At 41.0% G+C, this 24,731-nt stretch overlaps 2 protein-coding genes across 3 annotated transcripts; one reads left to right on the top strand and one right to left on the bottom strand.

Moving 5' to 3' along the window:
• Positions 1-156: 156 nt before the first annotated feature.
• Positions 157-9,440, top strand: LOC117364426. 2 transcript variants are annotated; one of them, XM_033953584.1, is made up of 3 exons: positions 157-217; positions 3,073-3,578; positions 8,667-9,440. In XM_033953584.1, the coding sequence occupies exons 2-3, from the start codon at positions 3,173-3,175 to the stop codon at positions 8,693-8,695; spliced, it is 435 nt and encodes a 144-aa protein (XP_033809475.1). In that variant the 5' UTR covers positions 157-217; positions 3,073-3,172; the 3' UTR covers positions 8,696-9,440. The 2 variants fall into 2 exon arrangements, with proteins under 2 accessions (XP_033809475.1, XP_033809474.1); XM_033953583.1 differs by lacking the exon at positions 8,667-9,440 and having other exon boundaries at positions 3,073-5,488.
• A 10,007-nt stretch (positions 9,441-19,447) lies between these two features.
• On the bottom strand, positions 19,448-19,984 carry NANOS2 (nanos C2HC-type zinc finger 2). Its single transcript, XM_033954452.1, has one exon. The coding sequence runs from the start codon at positions 19,982-19,984 to the stop codon at positions 19,448-19,450; it is 537 nt and encodes a 178-aa protein (XP_033810343.1).
• Positions 19,985-24,731: the final 4,747 nt, after the last annotated feature.

Raw genomic sequence — 24,731 nt, 5'->3', positions numbered from 1 at the left:
CCAAGTCCTGGGGACACCCAGAATTAATATGTATGAGAAAATTATATGCACAGCCTCCTTGGTATGCAAATCTACCTCATGCATATTCATTGTGGACTAGGGTTACCAGATGTCCGGATTGTAGTCTTGTGAGACCAGGGGAACTCACAGCACGGCTCTGCACGGGACAGGAGTGTAGGAAGATCGCTCCTGCCCCGCGTCACTGCTAGACCACCAGGTAAGGTCCATGCTCCTGGGGCAGCTGCTCGCTTCCAATCACCCCCCTCCTCCTCCAATTGCTCCATTCACCCCGATCCAAGTCCCGGGGCCTGTTCTGGTCAATGCGGGCTGCCTCCGAGCCAGGGGCCCATCATTTTTTGACCCCCCCCCCCATCTATATGAAAAATATGATTTTTAGTAGCAATCTACATATCGCACAACAAGAGTGTACCTAGGAAAAGGCAGCATCTTAAATACTGCAGTGAGCACTAGAACACCAACACATACATTGTAAAAATAAACAAGCCAGATCCTGTACAGTCGATGCTATCAGAAAGCCATGCCCCTTTTATACACACAGACAGATACTCCCTCGCCCAATATGGAATAATCACAAACTAAAAATAGAAATATGTAGACAAAAGTTAAACTGAACTGCCAAGAAACCAGACTCTACATACAATGCAACACCACAACACCACAAAAACAGTAATACATGTCCTCTAATACTGTGCAAAATATAAAGACAGTAGATGTAAATTTGAAATAACTGATACATAACAATCACCACTTTACAAATTAACAAATAAAAATAAAACAAATAATGAGAAATAAGAAAATACCATTTTATTGGACTAATCCCCGTAAGCTTGGTCCCCATCCCCACAAACCACCTGATTCCATCCACACAAGCCTTGAATTGTTTTATATTGAACTTATTATATTAAAGTATAAAAAGAAACAATATTCTGTACAATTGTCAATTTATAAATCAGCGTCTTCTCCCCACTCTCTCTTCCCCATTTCCCTTCAGCGTCCTCAGCCCATTCTCTCTCCACTTTCCTTCAGCGCACACACATAAAAAAAGCAAGTAATTTTATATCATTTTCATTCTATTCATTCATAGAAATTAAAGTCTAAATAATGCCAGTCACATAACAAAACATGATTTTACAAAAATAATTCCCTGCACAGTCAAGCCTGCAAGGATTATTAGATGTCTTTCAGCAGCTCCCCTCTCTCCCTCCCCCTTACTGTCGTGGCCAAGTCAAAATGATCTACCAACAATAAAATTTTAAAAACACAAAGCACACTACACAGAAAAAATGTTAATTATTATTTATATTCCATGGGTTTTCAAAGAGGTCAAGGCAGATAACTTTATGCAATGTCACCTCAGTAACAACTATACAAAAATAGACAAATATACCCCCTCCCTTTTTACTAAACCGCAATAGTGTTTTTTAGTGCAGGGAGCTGCGCTGAATGCCCCACGCTGCTCTCAACGCATATAGGCTCCCTGCACTAAAAACTGCTATTGCGGTTTAGTAAAAGGGGCCCATAGTGCAAAATATAGACAGCATATATAAATTTTCAAAACGGACACATTTTGATCACTAAATTGAAAATAAAATCATTTTTCCTACCTTTGGTAATTTCATCAGTCTCTGGTTGCACTTTATTCTTCTGACTATGCATCCAATATTTCTTCCCTTCTTTCAGCCTCCTGTATGCTTCCTCTCCTCCAGACTTCATTCCCTCTCCCAACTTTTTCTTTGTTTCATCCTGTCCCCTTCTTTCTTTCTCTTTCCATGCCCCCTTTCTTTCTGTATGTCTGTCTTTCTCTCTCTCTCTCCTTGCCCCATTTCTTTCTTTCACCCTGCCCCCTTCTTTCTTTCTCTCTCCATGCCCCCCTTTCTTTCTCTATGTCTGTCTTTCTCTCTCTTTCCCCATGCCCCATTTTTTTCTTTCTTTCACCCTGCCCCCTTTCTTTCTTTCTGGATCCCTGTCCCCCCCCTTGCTTTCTTTCTGGCTTCCTGGTTCCCCCCTCCTTTCTTTCTTTCTCCCTTCCCTCCCCCATGCCACCGCCGCTACCACCACCATGCTGCCATCACCGCTGCCATCGGAAACAGGCCGGCGCTGAATTCGCCCTCCTTCCTTTCCCGTGGGCAGACCAACCCGGGTTGGGTCCATGTGCCTAAGGCCCCACCCACAGGAGGAGCCTAAGTCCCCCGGGCCTATTCTGGTTGGCCCAGGCGCCTCAGGCCCCACCTGTGGGCGGGGTTTGAGCCGCCTGGGCCAATCCGGCCCCATTCCTATGCTGGCTGGCCTGCCAGAGGGGCGGGCTTGGCATCCGTCCATCCAGCCAACATTTTTTGAGGTACAGGGAGTGGGGGGTGGGAGGTTGCAGGTTGGCGGGGGGGCGGTCGTTGGGGGGGGTTGCGTCGAGGGCAGGAGGGCCTGGGATTCCTTCTGCCCGTATTTTAGTGGGGGTGTGGGTTAGAGGGGGTCGCAGGTTAGGAGTGCTTGGGCTCCCTCATGTCCGGATCATGTGGGGGGGAGGGGGGGAGATCGCGGGGCAAGAGGGCTTGGGTTCTATCTTGCCCCGATGTTGTCGGGGAGGGTCGTGGCTGGCGGGTCAAGAGGGCTTGGGCTCCCTCTTGCCTCGATGTTGTCGAGGGGGGTGGATTCTGTAACCGGTGTTGTTTTTGACAGACACCGGTTACAGAATCCAGCTTTTAGGTGAAGGACTGGCTCCTCCTTCACCTAAAAGCTCTTGTTTTGGACGTTTGGGGCTTAGGCTTTTTTAAAGTTGATTATATGTTGTTAGTGTAGACGTAGTGGTGGTCTGGGCATTTAAACAGCTGAACGTAGAGGCAGGCCATTATAAAAAAAAACCTCCTTTTGGACGTTTTTTTTTTTAATGGACATTTTCCCTGCTTCAACTTTCAACGTTTAAGGCCTTAGGCCAAAAGCAGACTTAGACGTTTTTTTTGATTATGCCCCTCTAAATGAATAAAAAATTGAACTGAAATTATACAATAAATGAGTAGATAATTGAAATGCAATATATTTGAATTCCATAAAATTCAGTCAAGAGATCCAAGATGGCCGCGATGGTTTGACTGCAGGAAGACGCTATCAACAGTTTTCCTCTACTTGACGCGTTTTAGCGCATTTTACCTCGATCTTGATGCCGAAGAGAAGAAGCAAGAGTGCTGATGGAGCCTCACGGCATCTGGAGACCTCTCCCTCGGTGACCATTGATGAACTGTTGAGGCGCCTGCAGCAGGAGCGAATAACGCCGGGGAATTGCCCACGGGAGGTTCCGGCTGGGAGTGAAACCATTGTACACCTCCACGAGCTGGATGCAACTCTGAGCCCCGACGCAAGAGCCCCGCCTCCAAAGACGCAGGGAGCCAGCTCACCAAAGGAAGACAGTATGGCCGAAGAGCCAGACTTGCTCTCCCAGGAGGCTTCGCTGAGCCAGGTAACAGAAGACATCGAATCCGCAGCAGGAACACCATTGGAGCAAGCAGAGAGACAAAGTGGAATAGATAGGAACCCTGTGACTGAAGGAATTCAGCCAATACATTCAGGTACTTTATCTTTTTCTTATCCCAAACCCACCAATGTAACCCTGGATTCATTGTGGGACTTAGTCATAACTTTGGGACAATCACTATCTCCACAAATAAGGGAACTGGAAAAAAGAATGTCAGAACAGAAGGAAGAATTTATAAATTTCAAACAAGATACCCTCATAACGAAAAATAAAGTAGATAAAATGGAGAAAGAGCTTATGGAAGCGAAACAAGTACAAACTACCCTTATTAGGGATAACACTAATATGAGAAGGAAAATTGAAAATTTGGAAAATAATTCACGCTCCGCTAATTTGAGACTATTAAATTTTCCTAAAGTTCCAACTATTTCCTCGAAAGAAATGTTGAAAAAATATCTTATGGAAATATTTAATATCTCAGAAGATATACTTCCTCCTTTTGTACAAATATTTTATATACCAATGAAAGAACAAGAAGATATTCCTCAAAAACAGGATTTGCAAATGGATACTACTGCAATCTTGGAAACATCATTGAAGGATATAGTAAAACCCGCAATACTTATACTAACAGTGGCTTTATTGCCTGATAAAGACTGGTTATTGAAGATGTTTTTCAAAAATAGACATAAAGAATTTATGGGATTAAAGATACAAATGTTCCCGGATGTGACTAAGGACACCCAAAAACATAGATGACAATTCCTTCTTCTTAAGCCAGGAGTAACAATGATGGGGGGTGTTTTTATTTTGCGATATCCCTGTGAATGTATTGTTAAATATAAAATTAATACATATGTATTCTTTGAACCTTCTCAGTTAACAAGCTTCCTGTCTATGAAACGCTTTGAAGGGGGAAAAGAATAACATCTCTAAGTTAATAGAAGACTCCTACTACTGCAGTTAGATACTCGAAATTCCTATTAAATGTTACGTATATATTTGTTCACTCAATAAGAGTCTTGGATCTAATATTTGGGATTTAAAGTATTAATTAAAATTTGTATTTTCTAATTGCTATCTATATTTTGTTTAAAATTATTTCTGTTTCTTTCTCAATATTCTGTACAAGAAGTTTTCTTGGAAAAATTTAAAATCAATCAATAAATAATAATAAAATTCAGTCAAAAAGTGCTAACTGTATATGATCAGTATAAAATATTCTAAAAAGTTGGACTTAGAATACATTATGCTATAAAACAATGAGATTCAGCAGAAATATACTAGCTGTGAGATTCATATCTAATTTACCAGTAAATTATCTGGGACATCAACTTACATATTTTTTGAATAAATCAGTTTTTAGTAATTTCCTGAAGAACATATATCAGTGAGCTTGAGAAATAATGGTTCTTAGCCATTGATCCATTTTACCTTCCTGAAAGCTGAGCATTTTATCTAAAAATCTCTTGTATGGACAGGGCTTGATAGTTGGAAAACTAAACAAACGTTGCCCTTGAGTATTCCTATTAGGACTATATCGCTCAAAGCATAAAGACAAGTAGTTAGGAGCCATACCAAACAATACTTTAAAACAGGTGCAACCAAACTTAAACAATACTCTGGCTTCAAAAGACAACCAGTGTAACTGTCTGTAAAATGGGGAAACATGGTCACATTTTTTCAATCCAAAGATTAGTCGGATTGCCGTATTCTGCATAAGATTCAATCTCTTTTGAAGCTTTTTGTAAGATCCCAGGTATATTATATTACAGTAATCCAGTAAAGATAAAATGGATGATTGTACCAGTAGTCTGAATGATGCCCTATCAAAAATTTTTTTAATCGTCCGGAGTTTCCACAAAGTTGTGTAACATTTTTTTACTAGTAGATCCGTGTGATCCTCCAAAGTTAATTGGTGCACCCTCACCTGGAGTACTGCATACAGTACTGGTCGCCGTACATGAAGAAGGACACAGTACTACTCGAAAGGGTCCAGAGAAGAGCGACTAAGATGGGTAAGGGGTTGGAGGAGCTGTCGTACAGTGAAAAATTAGAGAAACTGGGCCTCTTCTCCCTCGAACAGAGGAGATTAAGAGTGGACATGATCGAAATATTCAAGGTACTGAAGAGGATAGACTTAGTAGATAAAGACAGATTGTTTACCCTCTCCGAGGTAGGGAGAACGAGAGGGCACTCTCTAAAGTTGAAAGGGGATAGATTCCGTACAAACATAAGGAAGTTCTTCAACCAGAGAGTGATGGAAAATTGGAACGCTCTTCCGGAGTCTGTCATAGGGGAAAACGCCCTCCAGGGATTCAAGACAAAGTTAGACAAGTTCCTGCTGAACAAGGATGTACGCCGATATGGATAGTCTCAGTCAGGGCGCTGGTCTTTGACCAGAGGGCCACCGCGTGAACGGACTGCTAGGCATGATGGACCACTGGTATGACCCAGCAGCAGCAATTCTTATGGATGCTTCACAATGAGATTGAGGCACTCAGGCTTGAACTCCTCTCCAGGAACCCTCCTCACATTGGCGTGGGCCTGGTTACCAAACAGGCAGAAGGTGCTTTCATCACTAAAAAGTATCTTTTCCCACATTTCACATGTCTAGCTTGAGTGCTTCCACGCCCACTTGAGCCAGTTGTGCCTTTGGATGTCGGTCATCAGTGGCTTTTTGCGTGCTTTGCATCCCTGCAGATCAAATTGCAGATACTGGTGATGACACTCGCTGAGGTGAGGTCAACTTGCAGTTGGTCAATGAAATCTGTAGAAGTGCACGATCTTGGCATGATGCTGATGCACATAGATGACCAGACCAAGGCTTGTCTACCACTGAACCCATCACTTTCTTCTTTTGTACATGCTTTACTACCAAACTGTGACTGCAGCCAACTTTACTGGAGATCTAGCGGCACAATAATCCTTTGCTCAATACTGACACACAAACACGCTCCTCCAATATCAGATTCCAAGTCTTGCTCATAGGTAATGCAAAAAGTGTTTGAAACCCAAAATGCCTGTGCTTTTTATAGCTGCCCTGTTACCTACATGCCTGGACCTTGATTGTTTGACAAAAGCCAGCATCCTGATTGGTCAGAAATAACATGTGCTGATTGCACAGTCTCCATCCAGCTTTGAAGCATGATTTGTAAAAGTTATACCGTGTTTCCCTGAAAATAAGACGCTGTCTTATATTAATTTTGGGCCCAAAAAAGGAACGAGGTCTTATTTTCGGGGAGGTCTTATTTTTTTTTCATGTACAATGATTATCTCTCCCTTCCTCTCCTCCACCCCAGTTCTTCCTATTTCCTTGCTCTCTCCCACATATGCAGCATCTTTCCTCCCCTCTCACCCCTTGTGCAGAAGAACCCTTGCAGCTTATATCCTTCCCTTCCCTTGTGGAGCATTTTTTAATCCCTCCCATCCACCCCCTCTCCCTGTTGACCCTTTCATCTGAACCCCGACCACGAGACCGAAATACATTACCTTATAACAAATTGCATTGATGGCAGCACATGCCCCATCACGGCTTTCTCACGCCCGGGCGTTCCTCTGCCACGTTGCTGAGGCTTATTTTCGGGGTAGGTCTTATTTTTGGGGAAACATGGTATTAGCTATGTTCCAATATCAGCAAAATTGTAAAATTAGAAACAATTGATCTTAAAAAGTTGATTCTAATAGCTAACTGTATCCTTTATAACAGTGGTCTTCATTAATTTTTTAAGCGAGGGCTGTTATGGACCCAAAAGGTCTGAAGGAGAGCCAACAAATCTTCCTACTTTGGGCCATGACACCAATAACGCTTCTCGACATTCATTCCTACAAGAACCCCTGGCTTTGGTCACACATACAGAACACAGATAAACTCAATACAAATACAGCATCACAAACTAAAAGATGCCAGACTCTGCACATAGTACAACACAGATAATACTGTAGAAACAAATGCATTTCTTCCTGAACAGTGCAAAATATAGATAGCAAATCTAAATTCTCAAAACTGACATATTTCAATCACTAAATTGAAAATAAAATCATTTTCCTACCTTTGTTGTCTGGTGATTTAATTTTTCTAATCACCTTTTCCCAGTCTCTGGTTGCACTTCCTACTATCTGTGCTCTTAACTCTGTTTCCAGGGCCTTCTTAGGCATTTGCTGTATTTTTCTCCTTCACTATCTGCCCTACATCCATCTTAACCCAAAAATGAACTGACCTCAAAAAATGACCTGTCTATGAAAGGTGATCAAAAATATATATAAAATGCTCAGAGACATTTTTAAATCAATTTAAGCCATTTACCAAAGTCTTGGAGTGTGATCAATGTTTTATGAAGTTGCAATGACTGGAAGGTGAACTCTTACCACAGGGAGATTTTTCAGCCTTCCCTTGAAAAATCTCCCTGTGGTAAGAGATCACCTTCCAGTCATTGCAACTTCATAAAACATTGATCACACTCCAAGACTTTGGTAAATGGCTTAAATTGATTTTAAAATATTTCAGTAATACAAAAAAAGGAAATTGATATCTTCTCTTCTTGTATCAACATGCAATCATCACTGTATTTCTAAAGTAGTATACTTCCAGTTAGCTTTTAAATAGGATTTATGGGGTCCCGACGTGGCCCCGTTTCGATTCCTGCTTCAGGATACCCGAATTTGTGCCTATTCAAAAGAATTCCTAAGTGCTGTTGGCTCATTAACTTCGTGACGTGCAATCACATCTAAAAATGAAAAATTTACATGTCAAATGTGGGTAAAAGATTCAGAACTCATACCTTATAATCTTTCACCAGGCTAACCATGAACGGAAAACACAAAACACTTAATGATGATACATACCACTGCTGGGTGAGAAAGTGGATTCTAAATGTTCCAACTGCCAGGAAGACGCGATCCACTAGCCCGCTTTTTCAAAAAAATACGTCACGACATAGTGACGTGGTGACATCGTGTATATAATGTCCCGGGAGAGGGGCTGTCAGACTTAAAAATTAAAGGAACGCCAGCCATTCTATCTCATTATTGAGTCCATGTGGATGTAGCGTATTAAGAGTATAAATCCTTTTTTGTTCTTTCTTCCTTAAGGTGTGAGCTACATCACCCCCTCTGATCATTGAAACTGTGTCTAGAATAGAGTATTTCAAATCTGTCAGATTACTGTATGTTGTTTTTCTAGTCAATGAGAGACCAGAGGAGCTTCTTTGACTCCCGACCGGATCCTACTGATGTGTTCCCCTATTCTGACTTTGATGCTTCGGGTAGTGCACCCTACGTATTGAAGATGGCACGGGCATTGAATAATGTATACAACCTGCTGGGAGTTACAATCAGTTGCTGAACAGTGAGATTTACGCAGATCAAACGTAGAATTCATGTCCTTCAAATTGATACTATGCTTGCACGTCCTACAATGTCCACAGGGGCTATGTTCCCCCAGTGTCCTAATTTGTGGATTTCTAAAGAACTGTGAATGTACCAATTGCTGTTTTAAATTCCACTGTTTAGAAAAAGCAAATCTAGGTAAATCCTGAAACTCCAGGTGGTATTGCTTAATAATGCGTTTGATGTGGAACGCACAAGTAGAATACAGAAGGGCACAGACCAGTGCTTGCTCATTTTGTTGAGAAGAAGGATTCATTAATAATGATCTGCTTTATGAATCACTGAAGTAGGGTAGCCCTCTTCCTGAAATCTAGATTTCATATCACTAGCTTTATTTATGTACTCATGAACTGTTGTGCACAGTCTTCGGAGGCATAAAAACTGTCCTGTCGGAATATTATTTCTTAAATGTTTAGGATGGAAACTACTATACTGCAAAAGATTATTCCATCTTTGGCATTAACTTGTAATGTTCAACTTTACATTTTTCTGCTTCCTTTTCAAATCTGTTTACTTTTCCATGTCTTCTCTTCCCCTCCATCCAGGTGTACCATCTCCTCCCTCTTCTCCCTTATTCCCATCTTTTCTTAAAGAGCAATTCTCCATCTCCCTTCCCTTTCCACCCCTCCCCTCCCATCCTTCTCCCCTTCATTCGTGTACAGCATCTCTTCCCTCTCTCTCTGACATATTTTCCTCTCCTTTCCACAGTGTGGCATCTCTCTCCCCTCCTTCCCCTTGTGGTCTAGCATCTCTGTCCTTCCTTTCCCCGTCTTCCTTACCTTAGTCTGGCAATCTCTCTCCCCTCCTTCCCCTTTTGGTCTGGCATCTCTGTCCTTCCTTTCCCCCTCTTCCTTAGCTTAGTCTGGCATCTCTTTCCCCTCCTTCCCCTTGTGGTCTGGCATCTCTGTCCTTCATTTCCCCCTCTTCCGTACCTTAGTCTGGCATCGCTCTCCCCTCCTTCCCCTTGTGGTCTGGCATCTCTGTCCTTCCTTTCCCCCTCTTCCTTACTTTAGTCTGGCATCTCCCCTCCTTCCCCTTTGTGGTCTGGCATCTCTGTGTCCTTCCCCTTCTCCCCTAGCGTAGTCTGACATCTCTCCTCCTTTCCTGTTTGAGCTTCTCTCTCTCCTTCCCTCCTCCCTCCACTAATCCAATAGTTCTCTCCTTCCCTTTCCCTCTTCTTGTGGTCTTGTATCTCTCCACTTCCTCCTCTTTTAGCATCTCTCTGTCCTTCCCTCCCCCCTACCTGGGTCTCGATCTCTCTATTCCTTTCCCTCTCCAATAGTCTGACACCTCTCTCCTTTTTCCCTTTGGTATGGTATTTCTTTCCTTTCCTTCCCTGGTCTGGCTTCTTTCTTTCCTTTCCTCTCCACAGTATCAGCGCGCGTTTGACCCAGGTGCTTCTGTCCTGTTACCAGACATTTATTGAAAGCAGTGCATGCACCTAGATCTCATATTCATTGGGGACTTTGAGACCTGTTACAGTGTAAGGTAAATGGGCATAGTGGGTGTCTTCAATGGGTTCATAGTCAAATGGATGGAAGACATATTGTGCTTTCCATATTTTGTTCTGATGCCCCTAGTCTAATGCCTGCAGTGTCTATTCCTCTGATCTAAGCTAATCTGATCCATCCGTCTTGTCTCCCAGTTTATGGTCAAATGCTAATGTAACCAGTAAGTTATGTTATTTTCATTATTCAAAGTTTCATTATTTCTAAGTTTAGCACCTGTAATCATTTAGTTGTGTTTGTCTTGCAGGATATGTTTGTTCTATGAATTCTCAAAAAGGTTGTTTAAGATAATGGCTAATTACATTTGCTTAATAATCGTTACATGACAGAATATATGTTTAAAGTGTTTATGAAGTTCATTATCTCTTTTTTTTTTTTTAATCTTTATTCATTTTCAAACTTACAATAAGTGTGTCAATATGTTAAAAGAGAATTATAAGTAATTTGTTGAATGGCAACCTCAGTCATTATAAGTTCATTATCTCATTGTAGTTTTTTTTAATTCTTTATTCATTTTTTTAATTTTACAAGTGTACAAATAATAAAACTTTTAAAAGTAAATACATCACTTGAATTTCTTTCTAGTATAACATCAAATAAATAAATTTATTCCCTTCCCACCCACCCTTTCCTTTAGCATTCAGTCAAAAATATACAAATATAAATATTCTTTACTATTGATTAAACCTATAGTAAAACTCATTGTAGTTTTTGAAGTTAAAATAAAATAAATTCTGGACTCAGTAGTTGTATTATAATGTATTTATTCCTGGTTAACTGTGTTATTTAACAAAGCATAATATAGTGAACATATAGAATGGACAAAATAGGTCCCCCAGGGAAAAGTTAAATGCAATGTAAGTATTAATGAACACAAGTAAACATGACGTGAACAGTGAATAATAACATTGAATGATAAAGAGCATTATAAGGTGTTTGAAATTGAAAAGACAATTACATGGTCAAAAAATAGGTTGCTGATGAGGGCGAAAGCCTCAATTCACAGAAAGAGAAATATTCTGTATGCTTTAGGTATAAAATAGTTAAGCCTTGAGCTTTAGCTTCAGTGTTTGAACTGGAGGATGTCAAAGATTATATACATAGATACATACATAAATATAGTACATATACACATAGAACGTACTTCTCTTTCAATGAGAAAGTATTGTTCCCCATCAAGGGCAAGCACAGGAACATTGGAGAAATGGACAGGGAGTGGAGGAAACTCCAGTGCCTGTTCAATGCCAGTGCTTTCACTCTTTAGCTCTCATTCAGTCAGTGTGTGTGCAGCGTGAGCCACAATAGGGGTGGTTGGTGGTGAGGGGTTGGTCCCAAAATCACGGGTGGAGCGGCGGAAGAACAGGTTGGACACTGGGTGAGGCTTTGTATGGGGAGCTGGGGTTGAAACAGAGGATAGGTGCGAGAGGAGGTGGATGCTAATATATCTGCAATGACAAAGAACATTATAAGCAGTTGGAAATTGAAAAGACAATTACATGGTCAAAATATAGGCTGCTGAAAGAGAAGAATTTTGTTTCATAGAGCTTCACTGAGTACTTCTCATTGAGAAAGTATTGTTCCCCATCCTCACTGTCATCTGAAGAAATAAATGCATGTAGTGTCAGAAGTATATGAAGAACTTTTAATGCTTAAAAAAATGATTAGTCAACAGAGATATTATGACTGCAAGGGTAAGCACAGGAACATTGTAGAAATGAACAAGGAGTGGAGAAAACTGACTCTTTGGCTCTCATTCAGTCAGTGTGTGTGTGCAGCATGAGCCACAATAGTGGTCGCTGCAACAGGAGTGGTTGGTCCCACAATCTCGGGTGGAGTGGCGGATGGGGGTAGAACAGGTGGGACACCGGGTGGGGCTATGTATGGGGAGGTGGGGTTGAAACAGAGGAAAGGGTGCGAGAGGAGGTGGATGCTAATATATCTGCAATGATGTCATAGATTCACAGAGAAGATGGCTTCCTATCATGGATTTTGTGGGCGCAAGCTCTTAATTCAAAGCTTCTGTTCCCCCATTAAGGGGAAACCGCACAACATCGGAGAAATGGACAGGGCGTGGAGAAAACTCGCGCCCCTGTTCAATGCTAGTGCCTTGACACTGCGCTCAGTAAGTACTTATTAAATACATGCGCGGTTTATATGTATGCATGTTTGTTGCGCGGAAGTATTTTGTTTAACAGAGTACTTCTCGTTCAATGAGAAAGTATTGTTCCCAAACCTCACTGTCATCTGAAGAAAGAAAAAGATAAATGAATGTAGTGTCTGAAATATATGTACTGATGAAGAACTGTTAATGCTAAAAAAAAGTTATTAGTCAACAGAGATCTTATGACTGCAAGGGCAAGCATCGGAATATTGTAGAAATGGACAGGGAGTGGAGGAAACTCCAGTGTCTATTCACCGCCAGTGCTTTGACCCCTTGCTCAGTAAGTACCTATTACATTCACATAGTAAAAAATATAGGAGTGGTCTTTGAACCTCTTCATTATTGGTGATATTGGAGTGCATTTGGGGAGTGGGATTTTATACCTCCTGAAGAAGATTATTCTCATGCTATTACTTCAGGAGACCTGTTTATCTGTTTTATTAATGGTAAGTAGTTCTGGGATTTAAAGCAAACTACATGCGTGACTAAAATTACGCCAAGTGTATGTAGAGTTCAGTGCTATGGCACAACACATTATACCTGCAAGGGCAGGAAAACACTGAAGATGTCTGTCGTCTCTTGCTTGTAGTCCGCTTCAATAGTAGATTATATGAAGTTATTACATACATATGAAATACAAATCCCTATACCTCTGTACTTACCTTGAATATAATACCTGCTTGACAACACTCAGGTTTCAGAAAATTCATATCCCTCAGCACATCACTGCAAGACTAGAATTTATAAAGTTAACACAACACATAGATATGACAAACAGGACCCACTATGTCTGTACTTACCTTTCAAATCATACCTCTCATAGTGGAATTCTGGCTTGACAACCATCATGGATTAACAACGTCATTATACCTAAGCACAGACAGAAGGAAGGCAGAGAGGCCCAAAAAAAGGACCCACTACAATGGTATACAATCACCCTCACTACACACCCAAGGCAAAAATTTTACACCAATAAGCTCAACCATCAGACTACTGATCCTATCCTATTGTTCTGATTTAGCAAAACAAAGAAATGAAGCTATGCATATACCTGTAGATGTGAATCTCCTCTTATGTACGATACCTGCAACAGACAATGGTAACCCAATGCCTTTATAAAACTATAAACCATAAGCACACTCAAATTCAAAATATTCAGATACTAGTCTTGCTGGCATAAGAGTTTTTACCTCATGCAAACATGTTTCTTTACATCTTTATTACTTTTCAATTCTATAACTGCACTCAATTATACATAATATTAATATCATAAATCACTCTTCTGTTTGTGAGTGACATTACTGAAGGGTTAGAAGGAAAAGTGTGCCTTTTTGCAGATGATACCAAGATCTGTAACAGAGTAGACACTGAAGAGGGAGTGGAAAATATGAAAAAGGATCTGCAAAAGTTAGAGGAATGGTCTAATGCCTGGCAATTAAAATTCAATGCAAAGAAATGCAGAGTAATGCATTTGGGGATTAATAATCGGAAGGAACCGTATATGCTGGGAGGTGAGAAGCTGACATGCACGGACGGGGAGAGGGACCTTGGGGTGATAGTGTCTGAAGATCTAAAGGCGAAAAAACAGTGTGACAAGGCAGTGGCTGCTGCCAGAAGGATGCTGGGCTGTATAAAGAGAGGTGTAGCAAGTAGAAGGAAGAAGGTGTTGTTGCCCCTGTACAGGTCATTGGTAAGGCTCGACTTGGAGTATTGTGTTCAGTTTTGGAGACTGTATCTGGCGAAGGACGTAAGAAGTCTTGAAGTGGTCCAGAGGAGGGCGACGAAAATGATAGGAGGCTTGCGCCAGAAGACGTATGAGGAGAGACTGGAAGCCCTGAATATGTATACCCTAGAGGAAAGGAGAGACAGGGGAGATATGATTCAGACGTTCAAATACTTGAAGGGTATTAACGTAGAACAAAATCTTTTCCAGAGAAAGGAAAATGGTAAAACCAGAGGACATAATTTGAGGTTGAGGGGTGGTAGATTCAGGGGCAATGTAAGGAAATTCTACTTTACGGAGAGGGTAGTGGATGCCTGAAATGCGCTCCCGAGAGAGGTGGTGGAGAGTAAAACTGTGACTGAGTTCAAAGAAGCGTGGGATGAACACAGAAGATTTAGAATCAGAAAATAATATTAAATATTGAACTAGGCCAGTTACTGGGCAGACTTGCACGGTCTGTGTCTGTGTATGGCCGTTTGGTGGAGGATGGGCAGGGGAGGGCTTCAATGGCTGGGAGGGTGTAGATGGGCTGGAGTAAGTCTTAACAGAGATTTTGGCAGTTGGAACCCAAGTACAGTTCCGGGTAAAGCTTTGGATTCTTGCCCAGAAATAGCTAAGAAGAAAAAATATATTTATATAAATTTAAATTGAATCAGGTTGGGCAGACTGGATGGACCATTCGGGTCTTTATCTGCCGTCATCTACTATGTTACTATGTGTCAGTTTTGAGAATTTATATCTGCTGTCCATATCTTGCACTGTTTGTCTATTTTTCTATAGTTACTGAGGTGACATCTTTGAATCCCCCCTAAATATAAATAATAACTAACATTTTCTCTGCATATAGTGTGCTTTGTAGTTTTTTAAAATTTTATGGTTACCATTATGAATTAATAAGATATTATGGGGCTAATAATCGAAAGAGAAAAATGTCCAAAAACGGCCTAAGTCGGCACTTGGATGAACATTTCTCAAAAATGTCCAAGCGCCGATAATAAAACTGGGTTTTGGACGTATTTCTAAATGGCCTAGGCCTTCATAGTGCCGCTCAATGTCCAAAGCTAAATGGGGCGTTTCGGGAGGCATGTCGAGGGCAGGAGTTGGGCAGGCTTAGACATAGTCTTACAGCATGTATAACCGAAAGTTTAACAACAGAGCCTAGACGGAACTTGGACGTTGTGACTTAGAACATGTAAAACATGGTCTAAGTCACTGTTCTTCAACCGCCGGTCGGTCCGCAGAAAATTTCTGCCGGTCCGCGGAGGGCCGGCGAGATTGACCCGGTTAAATTTCCTGTCGGGCATCTCTTCTCCTTTCCCTTCTAGGGCTGGCGTTAGGATCGGCTGCGGTACTGCTACAACGGACAGCAAAAAGAAACACAGAAGCCGCAGGACTTTTCCTCTTGCCTGCATCGCTATAGGCTCTGCCGATCCTGATCCCGCCCCCCTCTGAAGTGACTTCCTGTGTTTGAGGGGCAGGATTGAGACCGGCAGAGCTTGTAGCGAATAACAATGCAGGCAAGAGGAAAGGTCCCACGGCTTCTGTCTTCATTCTAGCCGTCTGATTTAGCGGGACCACAATTGAAGGCAGGGCTGATAGCAGTCAAGTTCGGGAGAGACATCCCTAAGCCCCATGGAACAAGGAGAAGATGCTGAATAAGGAATGGAGGGAGTAGGGTGATGGAAGGTATCTGCTGGATTAAGATGGGGAAAAGAGGGGAGGTACTGGAATATGTTCAATATAAAATCATAACTGAGGCGTGCAGATGGGATCAGATGGTTTGCGGGAACTGAGCTTGCGGAGACAGGGCGGAAATGTGTTTTTCTTATTTCAGTCTTAGTAATTTGCCGGTCCACAAAATAATTCTTTTATTTCTGCCAGTCCATGGGTGTAAAAAGGTTGAAAAACACTGGTCTAAGTCACAAAAACCCCCCTAAACTCACCAGATAAGCACTGCAAACACATAACACAGACCCCCATACACTACCCAAGTGATCACCAACCCCCCACTGCGATAAAAATTTTATTCACAACTTTAAATTTCAGCCTCCAGACCATCATCACCTGGCCGCCTGGCATAGGAAAGCCTAGTTGTACAGCCCAGAGGCAGCTTAAGTCATCTTGGGTGTGGGTTAGGGACCCATGGAGAGGAGGACCCATGCCCATAAGCCCCTGTAATCACTGCATTGATACTTAAACATGTGCACTCCCCTATACACCCCCAAAACCCTTTTTTACTGGCATATAAGTGGCTCCTGCAGCCATAAGGGCTATTGGGGTGGTAATTAATTGGGTCTAGGGGATTCTGGAGGTGGTTTGGAGGGCTCACCGTCACCTATAAGGGAGCTGTAGTGAGAAGAAGCCATGGCACCCTTTTTGTGAAGTTCACAGCAGTGCCCTGTAAGGTACCCCACTATTTAGATGGCATGTCTGGTTATGCAGTCCATCACTTTGCAGACCCCTCCCACGTCCGTCAGGGCTTGTTCTAGATGTTTTGGACTTAAGACGGAAAGTTGGATGGAAATGTGGAATAAAGATGGACGATTTGGCGGCTTGGACGATCAGATCGGCAGGACGTATAATTAGATGATTTTCGAAAGTAAAAAAAAGTTGGATGTATCTTTTGAAAATGTGTCTTAGGCTCTTTTTAACTTTGGACGGCTTGCGAGATGGACGTAAACAGACTTAGACGTCCCTTTCGATTATGCCTCTCCACATGTATATGAAAAATGAATAGAAGAAATTGGGGGTGGGATTGGGAGTGGGACTGACAATTAATAGATGTCTCTTTTTGATGAAAAAAAAATGGTCACGTTAATAATTACTAATAATTATTTTTTCATATAGGGGGGAGGGGGGTGTCAAATATGCTAGGTATGCCACTGATCCAGATTCCAGCTTTTAAAATTCTCAGCAATGGTTTGGGTGTTCCTTGCTTTCTGTGCCTTTAATGCTGGGAGTATGCTTAAAGAGGATGACGACACCAGTGGACAAGGTGGGAGGGGGAACACACCACTGTTACTGACACTACCTAGGCCTAATGTGTTCAGGGAGAGGGGGGCAATGAGCTGAAACAAGGGTGGTGAATGCCCTAGGTGACATTTCAGCCTTATATCCTTCTAAATAAATTTCAGTTCTCCTAGCCTGCAGCCCCCTCAAGATTTTTTATAATTAAACTAAAAAATCATTATCATTGTAAAAACATTCTATAAAAATGCAGGCTAAAACGTGTGCTGCTTGTTCTTTGAGTTTTGCTTTCAGTGCAGCTGCTCTTTGCTGTCTTCTAGAAGCTGCTGCCGCCCTAGTCATGCCTTATAGTTTGGTGGGCCCTAAACTGATGACATGGATGATTGTTGATGTCATGTCTTGTCTTATAAGAGCTGACCCAGCAACTGCAACCGATGATACCGTCTGTTTCCTGTTCTCCAGACAGGGCCAAATAAAAGAATATCTGACAGGGTCCTCCCCCAAACCTTTGAGCCCTAGGCACATTCTTGCTTTGCCTATGATTTAATTCTGACAATGAGTGCCATTTCCAAAAACCATTTACTCAGATAAATGTACTGTTGAAATATTATCCACTTTCCTTGTAAGTAAAACACTTGCTGAGGGTTGTTTTTATTTGTATGGTTAACAGGATCTATAGGTTTGCTTTGACTGCCAACTGTTCGTTGCCTCCTTACCCTCTCCAAGGAGCTGCTACCATAGGTGACTGTCTAATATGCCTAATCTGGCCCTGTGTATGGTAGAGAGGAAGGCACTACTGCATAAGTGTATCGAGAGGGAGGGTAAGAATCACCATATCTCTTTCCTTCTTTTCTCCCTCTCCCCCAGCACTGGTGCTTTTGTTTCCCTCTCTTCTCTCCTTCTACCAGTGCTTTTCCTATATCATGACGACAACTGAGCAATACCAATAGGTAAGATTGCACTCTCTTATGCCTCCTGATGGCAGGAAGGATAGGAAGGTGGAGAATTGTGCTGTGGCTTGCTGTAGGAACAGAGCTAGCAAATGATTCAGGGCCCCATAAAGTTCAGGGCTTTGGGAAGTGAACCTGATCTCTTCCCCCCCCTCCATGATTGCCCTGCCTCTGTGTAATGGTATCTTTCTTGCTAGAAAAATGCACTAGTCTTGAACGGATGTTTCCTGTCCACACTCCCTCCCTATATGGTAGAATGTTGATTAGATAGCTAGATTATGAAGCAAAACTGGCAAAATAAACTTTATACCCAGACTGCCCTCCTTTTTTCCAATCCTGCAGGATTCTATCTGTCAACGAGAGCTTGATTGCAGATCACTTAAACAATGTTTGTGTCTGAGATTCTTGGTACAACCAAAGTGTAAGTGTAAAGAACTTAGGGGCCAACTTAATTACTTTTGCCCAATTTTAATTTTCATTGGGCCCTTTCACACATCAAAATGCATTCAGTAGCTTACAACAAGGATTTGTGTATTAAGCATCATTCATTTATGCAAGAGGCTCCATGAAGAATTAAAAGAGCCTATCGTCCTGTACAGGTATGAACATATCAAAAAGAAATGTTGTTGGGATAACCCTGGACCTCCTAATATGTGGATCAGACACTAAACACAAGCAAAACAGAAAAACCTATTTTCATTTATTTAATAAAATATACACACACGTCTACACAAAAAATGGATAAAATTCAATTCAATGCTATAACATATGCTTTATTATACAACAAAAGAGCAACCGCTTTTCATTTGTACAATTATATATCTCTGTCTATCTATATATACAAAGTTAAAACAGTAAACATAGGCAGAAAATAACAAACAGAAGAGGGAACCCTAATATCAAGTCTTTGAATACTCACAAATTTGTATAAATGAAAATTTAAACTGCCAACCGTTGAAATCTACAATGCTAAAATAAGATTAACTCTTTCCATCCATCACTGAGACATGCAACATGTGAGGATGAGAAACAGGAAAATCCTCTCTTCATACCCACCCTCAGCTTTTAGTGGCTAGGTTTGAATAGCTGCACGTCTCCTACTATTTGTAGCTCTTCTCATGTGAAGTGAAAAAACAAAACTGAAATATTCATTGCCAAGTTGATGCTGTCATTTTCTCAGCATTGTGTCTCTCTTAATCTAACACTGAGGGCTTTTTGTCCTCAGTCATTGGCTCAAAACCTTTTCTTATGGCTGATGGAAGTCTCTTAGCGCTTTGTCTTACGTCCAGCAGAATTGCGTCCACTCTTGCCATATAGTGACTGCTTCACTTGGTTGCATGGGCAGTATTTCAGGGTGTGGGCTATATCACCTGTAGCACCACAGAGAGGACAAATATACTTGCGAAGAACAGGGCAGATGATTGTGCCATCTGGTTTCTTCAGCATATGAGAAGAGTAGATATTCTTGGATTCACCGTTATGCTTACAGAAGTTGCAGATGTTGTTGGTAAGCAGTTGATCCATGATTGTCTCCCCTGAGTCCATGTGGTTGAACTGGTCATCTGAGTTGTTATGACCACTATTGCTCTGTCTTTCCCCTTGGAGAAGATTTCCCAAGACAGCAGAGGAGATGTTGGAAGGCAATCTGCATCTGGCACGGGCAACTTCTAGATGTTCATGTTTCCTTTCAGTTATGATTACTTCCACTAACTTAGAGAGCTGGAGATAGTCCTTCCATATACTGAACTCTTGAAAAGAGTGAGGGCACATGGGAGCCTCAAATGAGCTGGTAATTGGCTGCATGGCTGCTCTTCAGGGGGTGAATCCTGTGGTGAATATGTCTTTCTACTTTAGAGGGTCTTTAAACATAATCAGCCTGACTTCTAAATATATGGATGGGTGGAGCCAAGAATTTAAAGAGACAAGTGTACCTAAAATTCTCCTTCAGTGAATTTCTGTTCTGTGTCAAAACAATAGGCATAATTTTTAGTTAAAGGCCAAAGCTGGTGATTTAAAGAGGACACCCTCTGCTGGCCAGGGCAAAGTGACAGATTCCTGCAGGTGCTATGAGGCCCTATGTCCACTGTACTGCCAGTAAAATATTAGAAAAATATTGATCTATGTTGCCACAATTTTCCTCTTTCTCTGTATAATATTCCTCCTTTGTCTGGTAGCATTCTGCATTTTAATAGCCACCATAATACCTCCTGTGCCTTGTGGGTACTTGGTACCAGAAGCTAGCTTTCTTTCTGAGGATCAGTTGAGTGTGAAGTAATACCATGAGGCGACATGTCAACATTCTAGAGCAGGGGAGTCAAAGTCCTTCCTCAAGAGCCGCAATCCAGTCAGGTTTTCAGGATTTCCCCAATGAATATGCATGAGATCTATTTGCATGTGCTGCTTTCATTGTATGCTAATAGACCTCATGCATACTCATTGAGGAAATCCTGAAAACCTGACTGGATTGCAGCTCTCGAGGAGGGGCTTTGACATCCCTTTTCTAGAGCAATGGGAAAAAGGCAGTAATAGAACTGAGCAGTGGGAACGAGAAACACTGAAATTCTCTTCAAAACATAAGAAAGCAAAATGTTTAATTGGAATTACAACATATCTCATATTTGTAATGGACTGGATGATTCATGGGATGGCATATATATGGGCAATCAAGACAAAAGTGTTTGGGGAGAAAATCTCCTATTGTTATAGATCAGGGATCTCAAAGTCCCTCCTTGAGGGCTGCAATCCAGTCGGGTTTTCAGGATTTCCCCAATGAATATGCATTGAAAGCAGTGCATACACATAGATCTCATGCATATTCATTGGGGAAATCCTGAAAACCCAACTGGATTGCGGCCCTTGAGGAGGGACTGCTATAGATCTTCATATAAACAAATCCTCACATAAGATCATTCAGATACAAAAAACAAACTCATCACTATAAATATGAAAAATGAAAAGATCTTTAAACTAAGCATAATTTTCATATTTATAGTGATGAGTTTGTTTTTTTGTATTTTCTTATGTGAGGATATATGCAGAACCTGTAGCCTCTAGCACGGGAAGTCTCAGAGAATAGACATGGGCACATAGCCCATCACCTCTAGGTCTGAATATGTAGAGTCACTTACCTTTGGGACCTCAGGAGGCAAGAATGGGGATAGAGAGGTTGTGATCTCTAGTATACAAAGAGAGGCATTTTCAATATGACATCGAAATCCAAGTTTAGATGTTTTCAGAAGTACATCTAAAAATTAGGTAGAGAAAATGGCCATTCGTGAAACAGCAAAACATCTATTTTTTTTATTTTTTTTTTTTAAATGACAATTTCTAGATGTGTTCACCTTTAGTGCGTCTATTGTTTTTGATCATTAAAAAAAAAAAGTCCAAAAGAAAAACACACAACACAAACCATTGGGATGTAGGAAGAGCCAGCATTTTTAATAGACTGGCCACACAGACATACCAGCAGAAGAGTGGGGCATCCTAGGGGGGCACTGCAGTGAATTTAATATAAAAAGGCCCAGGTACACTTCTCACCATAACCCCCTGATAGTGTATGATGAGCCCTCCAAAACTCATGCAAAGCCTACTGAACTCAACTGTACACCACACCAATAGCTCTTATGCCTTCAGGTGTCACCTATATGTAGGGGAGATTTGGGTGGGTTTTTGTGGTCTCACACTTCCCACCACAAGTGTAGTAGTTAGAGTGGAATATGGGCCTGGGTTCTCTAGAGTCCACAGCACTGACCACTAGGCTGCTCCAGAGACCTTCTTGCTGTTCTAATAGAACTTGCCAGACAATCTGAAGGTGTCATATAAACAGGTATGTACTGTTTTATTTACAATTGGGGGGGGGGATTGGCCACTGAGGGAGTCATACCTTCATCACTCCAGTGGTAATTTGGTCTAGCGATTATCACTGAAAAACATCCAAATCATAAGCCCGCCCTAGTCCCACACAAAACACACCCCTTTGAAATTTAGATGAACTACTGACAAACTGCATAGTTTTCTATGTAGTATGACAATAGTTCATCTAGATAGATGTTGAAAATATTGAATTGGAAGAGTTTGAGGAGAAAAATGTCCTTCTGCCACTTTTGGAATGTTTTTTCATTTGAACATTAGATCCAAAGACTCATCTCTGGGACTAAAGTGAAAGGGGAGACAAGAAAGGTATATAAAATGAGTGAGGAGAATGGGTAAATAAAAAATAATGATTTATTCTTTTAAATAGTCAAACAAATCCAAGAAGCTTTTTTTTTTTCCATTCAATACACAAGATGAGAAAATTGTTTCCAGAGAGTGTAATCAAGGCATCTATCATAGTTAAGTTTGAAAGGGGTTTGAGGATAGACTCGTGGGAAACTATTACGAATCTCTAGCAGTGAGCTACAAGAAAGATACAGCCCTTTAGATCTTCTGAGAGACAACCTGCTGAGTTTGATGGCCCTTTATATTCTTTTGCTCCAGGATTGAGAAAGTATGGTTACTGGTATGTACAGTCCTGTCATTTCTAGAACTACTCGATGGCTTAGGGCTGGATATTTCAGGAAACATTGGAATCCCTGCCTTAAAACCCCAAATTTTCTTGAGTCTTTTGTGTGGGACTGTCTGCCTTCCTCCTCCTCCTAAAAGAGAAAAGTTCTGTTTGTGCATCTGTCTGAGGGAAGCAAACCTTGGAAATTTCCTTTCACTACCCATTCCACTTAGTGATATATACAATTGTTTTTGGGAAGTACTTTTGGAGCAACAGAAGGGGATTTCCCCTGTTATTGTGGAAGGTATAGAAGTTGAAACCTTGCGAAAGAACAGAGAATATGAGACACTGTCTGGTAATTAGATTTTACTCTGAGAATGGATGTAATAATGCTGAACCATTTTGAATGGACTGCCTAGTACACAGACTTCATTAATGTATTGTGTCCATACATTAATCCTAAACATGCTTGAGGTCATTTTAATGCTTCATGCTTGCAGGCCCGCAAGCACATTTTCAAAAGGAATCTCCCTACTACTTATCATTTCTATAACGCTGCAAGACATACGCAACGTTGTACATTCAAACATTCAAGAGACAAGTCCTTACTCAGGAGAACTTAACAATCTAATCAAACAGACAAAAAGGACAAGTAGGGTTTAGGGAGTTTCTCAGGCATGGGTATTATACTTTGAAAACCATAGTAAATTATTTAAATAGACAATGTTCTTTGATGGGCAGCCAATGTAACTTAGCCAACAAGGCTACTGTACTCTCCCAATGTTTGTCTTCTAATAATAATCTAGCTGCTGAATTTTGAATTATTTGAACCCTAAGTACTTGTTTAGACAATAGGCCTATATGTTGCAATAATGGGAAAGGGATTGGGACCTATAACTGTCATTAGAGCTTTTAGACCTAAGTATTAACCATCTTAAAAGTCAATTTAGAAATATATACACAATTTATTGTCCAACTCACTTGGGTCTAATTAATGACTTAAATTAATCAATTTGTTATTAACTCTTTGGAAGGAACTAACAAGGAATCAGGACATACTAATCCTGACTCTAAGCATGTGGTTTTGGATGGATTTGCTACCAAGCGATTGACAATGTAACCATTCCATGTGACATTTCCCTTTGAAAACATAGGGGCTGAGTTTGTGGTGGGGAATTGCACCTGAAGTGGCACAGGGACAAGTCTGCAGTTAAACCATCTATGGGTGGCTAACTTATACTCTTCCTCCAGGTTCACCATTTTTCACTGTGTGATAATTATACCTGCGGAAGGGTAGGCAGTTTTCAATGGGGCTATTTCTAGAAGTATACCACTGTTTATCTGCACACAAATTTTTAAGAGCTGTAGATTAGAGAAAAGAAAGAAGGGCATGTTTTATAAAAGAAACTACAGAGAAGCTTTGAAACTTTGGGTACAAACCCTACCTTTGCTATCTTGATTTAGAATGTAAGCTCTTTGGGGAAGGGACCTACGGTGATTAAATTACTAAGTAAGCCATCTTGAACATTATTAGGAAATGCTGGCTAAAACTTCCATCTACTGTATTACATGGCATGGAATGAAACTAACTGACAGTTCACCCAGGTCATCCAGAAGAGATTGATCTAGTCCAGGCTTTTACCAAATTCCTTTCATAGAAGCACTGCTTGCATTTTAGAAGTGCATAAACCAGCATTTACATAAATATCTAAATCCCAATTTTACAAAGTTATTATATACTCTAAAATATGCATATGTCAAGGGACATGGTATGGCCATGTTTTGGGCAGGACAAAGATGGACCTAAAAAAGTATATGTTTATTATGCTTCAGCATATCATGTTTGTACCCATATTGACCCACCAAAATTTTAGATATTAATGGTTATTTATTTGAGTTTACTATACCATCTGTACCACCAAAGGATCTAAGCAATTTATAAAACTAAAACATAAATTAAATTAAGGTGAAAATGAACACCAATAAATTGACAGAAAGATATTCATAATGAGGCACGCACTCAAAGACAGACAGCAAACACATACATTACTCACAGCTCACCAATCA

The sequence above is a fragment of the Geotrypetes seraphini genome, chromosome 8 (assembly GCF_902459505.1).
Source record: "Geotrypetes seraphini chromosome 8, aGeoSer1.1, whole genome shotgun sequence".
NCBI lineage: Eukaryota > Metazoa > Chordata > Amphibia > Gymnophiona > Dermophiidae > Geotrypetes > Geotrypetes seraphini.
The sequence above is the reverse complement of the archived record's forward strand: the minus strand, read 5'-3'. Positions and strand labels throughout refer to the sequence as shown.

Bases quoted from the DNA above. Each gene is read 5' to 3' on its own strand.
- LOC117364426 (XM_033953583.1), top strand. From the start codon at position 3,173: ATGCCGAAGAGAAGAAGCAAGAGTGCTGATGGAGCCTCACGGCATCTG.
- NANOS2 (XM_033954452.1), bottom strand. From the start codon at position 19,984: ATGCAGCCAATTACCAGCTCATTTGAGGCTCCCATGTGCCCTCACTCT.